At 40.5% G+C, this 6,000-nt stretch overlaps 1 protein-coding gene across 1 annotated transcript in view; it reads right to left on the bottom strand.

The window, feature by feature from the left end:
- MACROD2 (MACRO domain containing 2) overlaps nucleotides 1-6,000 on the bottom strand; it is an 886,475-nt gene that overhangs the window by 57,747 nt on the left and 822,728 nt on the right. Inside the window, exon 10 of the mRNA XM_009895432.1 lies at nucleotides 4,422-4,505. Coding sequence (XP_009893734.1) covers nucleotides 4,422-4,505 — 84 coding nt within the window. The remainder of the gene's footprint in view (nucleotides 1-4,421; nucleotides 4,506-6,000) is intronic.

Raw genomic sequence — 6,000 nt, 5'->3', positions numbered from 1 at the left:
TGCTGAACCAATGAGTTGCTGCGCTAAGATGCGACTCCATTTCGTCTCATTTCTACTGTGCGCTCCAGTCGCTAGACCAACATCTCTCATGGACAGAGCACCCACTGAGCGAGGCAGGAGCCTGCTGGTGAGCCTCGGACTCTCGACACTGCCAAGCAGCGTTTCAGACGTTTGATGAAAGCCAAACAAAAGCTAAGCGGGTCGACAGCATGATGACCTCATCAGGCAAAGGAACCAACTCTACCAACTACCTTAAACGTGATTCGTGATCATTTTGACCTTCCTGACTTGGCTTATCCATCAAACTATTCTCCTTCCCACCAAGTGAACAGAAAGCAGACAAAGTTCATCCCAGACCAGCAATTCCAACAGACTACCTCCTTGCACATATACTGGGCCTCAGCTAAGGTGATCGCGTGAGACCAACAGCCTCTCAATCTATCGGGAAGAATTTAGGCATTCATTTTGGGAAACGCTTATGAGAAAAGCTGGGGCAAGACAACTTGCACAACTCCAGTTCTGTCTTCACACGCCTTGGGGGAGGCAAGGAGGATCCTGACCTCAGGAGGCACAGGAACAGCTTTTGCTGCACACATTATCTTTCTCCTGGAGGAGGAGAAAGATCAGGCATTTGTCCTGCTGTTATTAGATGTATTAGTTGTCTTTGATACAATATTGATCACCTGGAGACCACAGCGGGAATGGAGCAGCCCCTGGGCAGGCTCCGTTTTCTACCTCGCTGAGAAATCTCATAAGGAAGGAAAGGGCAAACAGTTTTGCTTCTTCCAGTATCAAGAAAATCTATTGCATACACCTCACCGTCCAGCACATATGCGAGGACATTTGAGGAGGTAGCTAAGAGAAATAAGCAACGCTTCAAATTTTTGTTTTGTTACACTTTTGTAAAAATGGCTTGCTTTTGCTCGGTGACAATCACCAGGATGAGAACCGGTGACCTGTGGCGTTTGTGCTAACCCGTGGCTGCTATGCTGTGACAAGTACGGCCATTTCGTCTATGGAATTACTTTAGGATTGGGTTGTGAAGCTACTCAAGTAAGACGTGCTAAGTTTTGTTTAGTGCCAAACATATTTCTCTCACCTGAGACTTTACAATCACTCAATCACTGAGTGCACCTGACCGAGGGGAAAGGCAAAATTATCACTGGCTGATTGTACTCTCCCAGGACCCAGGAAAGGGGCGGGGTGTGTGTATGTGTAGAAAATTACACCGCATGTTTGCACATGTCAGACCTGAAATACTGCAGGGAACCTGGGCGTAAAGAACGTTTCTCCATGTATCCAGCCTATCCGTTTCCCCAGACAACAACCTGGGCTACAGTGAAAAACTACCGAATACAACCAATGACAGGAGAACCCGCTATGCAGTTCACACTTGCTTTTCTCTATCAACGGTCTGAAGACAGAGAACAATATATCTAATAGCATAACAACTGACACCATTAATACTTTAGAGGTTCAGTATAAAATTGCTTTCATTAGCATGTCAAGTGTTTATTTTAGCTTACTGCAAAACAAGCTCCTTACATACAGCCACTTACTCGACTTTCCTTGATTGCAGAGAGGGTAATAATGAAGAAGCCTACTTGCCGTGATCTTCTGCGGAGATTTTGACATGCACTGAAAAGATATTGCTCCATTACCTCTAGCCAATGAACCAGCTTGGCATGCTGGAGAAAAATATTACAGCAGAAATATTACTGAACTCAGTGGAATAGTTTTTACAGACTGCCACAAGGGCATGCGTGAGGCTGTTAAAATAGCAAGTTGCATTCCCATCTTCAGCCTAAAAGGACACTGACAACTAAGCAGAGGAAAAAAATATCTGGTTCTTCCTGTGCCCCCATGTCTATTTTATATCTGGTCATGTTACCAAGGGGAAAAGAATATCTCATGTTAAATTGTAAGTATCTTTGGACTTGCTTTTATTACTAAAAGCTATGGGTTGGGTTTTTTTGTTTGCTGGTTTTGTTTTTTTTTTTTTTTGTTTTTTTGTTGTTTTTTTTTTTTGTCGTTGTTTTTTGTTGTTTTAAACTTGGGGTAAAGCATGTAAACTATCCCAAAGTTAAAACACAAAGCATTTCAGTTTTACCATGAGGAAAATTCAACAAAGTTGACCTCAGGCAGAGTTTGGCTTTACTGTGTTTTATTTGAGACTGCTTGTATGCACTAGCTACTCAGGAGTTCTTTTAAAAAGAAAGAAAAAAAAAAAGGGCATTTTTTTGGAAGCAAAGACAAACTCCTACCTAAATAAAATTAATCAGACGTGGTTCTGGTTCACGTCACATATTTACAGCTTTCATAATCTTCAAGTCTCCCCATTAAAAGTTCATTTAATTAGCCAAAATCAACAGCTAATAATTACAACAGTAGAAACTAAATCCTATTCTCAGACAAACGTGTGCAAATCCCATTTACTGAAATGGGAAGGGCTCATGGGTGTGTTACATTAGACCGCAGCCACTCGGCAACTTGATAGGAATTCAGTGTCTGGAGCCTCCCGGCCTGACTCCTCCTCAAAACAGAGGCACAGGTAACGCCACAGAAATCCCATCCAGGTTTCTTCCCCACCTGCCCCGTCCCCAGCAAATACTTTATTTATTTATTTTTTTTTTTCCCCCTCCATCACAACTACCCTGAAGTCTAAATTTAGACTTTCAGTCCCAAACATTACAGGCCCGATTCCTGCCTAAGGAGAAGGACTCCATCTCCGGCCAGATAAAATTCTGCAGCAGTGATTATGTGTTACAGGCCTCAATTCTGCATCAGCAAAATCGACTGTGCAGCATCAAATTCAACGAGTTCAGGCATTTTACAGCTCGAGGGTAATGCAATCATTCTATTGCCATGCTATTTACTTCACCCTTACGATGCATTTGTTTGTGCTTCACAAAGTGAGCTGTAGGTCACCAGGAAACATTGTCAGGCATAGTAAATTAGCAAACAGTATCTAGTAAACCACAGAAATAGTGGAACATCATCAGTTATTTTTCCAATGGAGGGAAAAACTTACAGTTTTGCAACTCTTTTTTTTTTTTTTGGACACTGATACAATGAAAGCTTCTAGCCACGCTCCAAATATAAATATATCATAAAAACTATTATTGTTTCACCTATTTAGGAATATGGAAAATGACACCACGAGTTCACACGCCGCTTAGCCTGCTCACAAATCGACGTGTGGTTTGTCATCACCGAATTCTCTAATCCAAACATAAAATTGGTATTTTAACGTCAGCTGGGTTTAGTGCAGCATGAAAGGAAAGACGACGGGTCAGGACGAGATTTCTTGGGTCCCCCCCCACCCTCCAGGTGATGACAGCTATTGCTTTAAGTACTTGCCATTAACAACCAGTCACAATGTTAGTGACAGGATGTTACTAGCAGTTACTTAAAGTGATAGATGTTAACAGTTTTCTGCTCTTTATGACTCACACTATAGCCTAGTCAGAATATTTTAGGAGCTGAATGCACAGCGCTGGGTCAAAACGATGAAGATCGTGGAGCCACTGGTTGAGGTGCAGAATGAGACATGTCATTTGAGGAACATTAGGTCAATGAAAATCCATGATAAGGAACTGTCATGGTATAAAGATGAAGGTTCATCCTTTTAACTGTTTCACATAAGGGGAATTCTCCAGCATTAGGGCATTTCGCTCTTTCACCCACAGCAGAGCAATGTGAGACTCTGCAGTCTGAAAATAAGCCCTTGATGTTGACATCTTTTAACAACTCTCCCAATGACATACCAATTAAGAAAAAATACTTTCATCCAATTTTAGAACATTCACGCCCGTACACATGGACAAGCTGCCCTGTGAAGCCTCGAGCGCAAGAAAGCAATCTTACAGGAACAACGCTACAGGCATAGTGTTAAGCACCTCTGACTTCTGGCCACGGATACGGGTAATACACTGCATAGGTCCAGACCATAAACACCGTAACCGGAGTGGAAAAGGACACAGCAAAAATTTCTTGTAGAAAACAAAAGCAAGAATTTTATTGCTCCGTGTTTTGCAGCGGGTAGCTGATTTACCTGACCAACGTAACCAACCAGACTACGACCCAAGCCCTGCACAACATGCATTACATTTTGTATTATTAATTACACAAAGTCAGAACAGGTTAGAGATACAACAGCAACAGTTTCTCATTATATATCAGCAATAATCAGTTACCCATCACATAAAAATAGCATTTGTAATCCTGAATCTACCTTGAGATGAAATACACTTCAGAAGAATTACAATCTCATGATCGAGGCCAGAAGGAACTTTCATTTAAGAATGTTGTTTGCAAACACTTCGAAAGTTTTCCAGTTCTTTCCTATGAATTCAGAGTAAAGCTTTCCCCGCAAAATGCAAAATTGATTAAGAGCTCTGAAAAGCTGTCAGACCACCTACCTTCAGCATCATCTTGCAGGTCCTCAGGCTGCTCTGCTTTGCTCTTTGTGGGAGATGGAGGCTGCACTTTTTGTTCCAATCCTTCTTTAACCATAAAAAAAAAATTACCTATATTATTTTGAAATTGTTTTATTGTACCAAATATTACTAGGCATGGTACCACAACTCTGAGTACATTTTATCTTGGCACTCCATTCAGTACCCGATGTCTATCTTTCTGTTATTAAAATTAATTACTGTGTCATCTGTTATAAAAGTCAAAATAGGTATCTTCCTGGTTGGACTGGACTTTCCCCAACTTTCACATGACAGCAGTGAAGAAAGCTCATACTAAAATAAAGTACTTCTTCCCAAGCTCTTAATCTCTTCAGAAACAGAAAATTTAAGAATGTTTTAATTTGTAGTTTTTAACATAATATATATTATACTGCATTATGGAACTGTGCAGAAATAATCTGAACAAAATGATTTTTCCCTCTCAGCTCAATTGTCCATTCAATGTTATAACACAGTAACAAATGAATATTGACTGAAATTCATAATGAAATGAAAGGTAGGAAGCGAGTTTACAAGTGAAGTGAAGTTAAAGAAACGTAAGCTTTATGAGATAGAAATGTTCTGGATGAAAAAAATCCATTCCAACCTTTTAGCCAGAAAGCAACAGGAAGGTGGAGGAAAAGGAAGACTTCCTAAGTAAAAACAGTAACTGAGGCCAGTGAAGTTTAAGATCTCCCCTACTTATAGGGACTGAAGTTCACAGTGTTTAATATCAGTTGGTTAAACTTCAAAAATTATGAACTTTGTCTACAACACTTTCAAAATACCCTGTCGTCTTAAGATATAGGATGAAAGTACTGTTTGCTATGTACGATAGAACAAGGCACAAACTGGGAGCACAGAAAGCCCGTTAGTACAAAAGGGAGACCAAGCTGGAAATTAATCATAAAAGGTATTTGCAAATTAAGATATTTAATGAAAGCAGGTTCACTAATTAAAACATTCTTCAAACATTGTTGCTTAACCACGAAAGCAGAGAATGGCAGACAACTGAAACGCAATTCATGGCACCTAGTGGATCTATTTAACCACGATGGGAAAACGACTTCCTGTCATTTGACTTCTCGCCAAACCTCACAATTCCCTGTGGCCAGCTGGGGGCTTGGGTGAAGGAGAAGCCTAAGGAAAACAGACTGGGAAGAAACCTCGGCCACTTGTAATCAGGAAATTTAGGAAGACATATGACCTTGCTTGATTTACCCCTATTGCCGCGCTGTGAGAAAATAAAAATCATGGTATTACCTCAAACTGATTAGCTAATTCGGAACTGAGAAAAAAAGCTTCTACATGTGTATTACAACTTGCTTAAGCGTTCCGAAAACTCCCATCTCTTCTGCTGTCATACATAGCCCATACAATCATCTATTCTGTATGTTGCTGGATTTTTAAACAGCTTGCAGCAATCAGATGCCCAGTTCTCATAAAGGACTTGGCTCTGCTAAGAGCCGTAGATACTACCCCTTTATCTTCTACACTTCCACAACTATGTATATCTAGAATCAAAATGCTGAAAGGTTCCAAA

The sequence above is a fragment of the Charadrius vociferus genome, unplaced genomic scaffold, assembly GCF_000708025.1.
Source record: "Charadrius vociferus isolate BGI_N301 unplaced genomic scaffold, ASM70802v2 scaffold112, whole genome shotgun sequence".
Taxonomy (NCBI): Eukaryota; Metazoa; Chordata; class Aves; order Charadriiformes; family Charadriidae; genus Charadrius; species Charadrius vociferus.
Note: the sequence above shows the minus strand (reverse complement) of the source record. Positions and strands in the feature narration are given on the sequence as shown.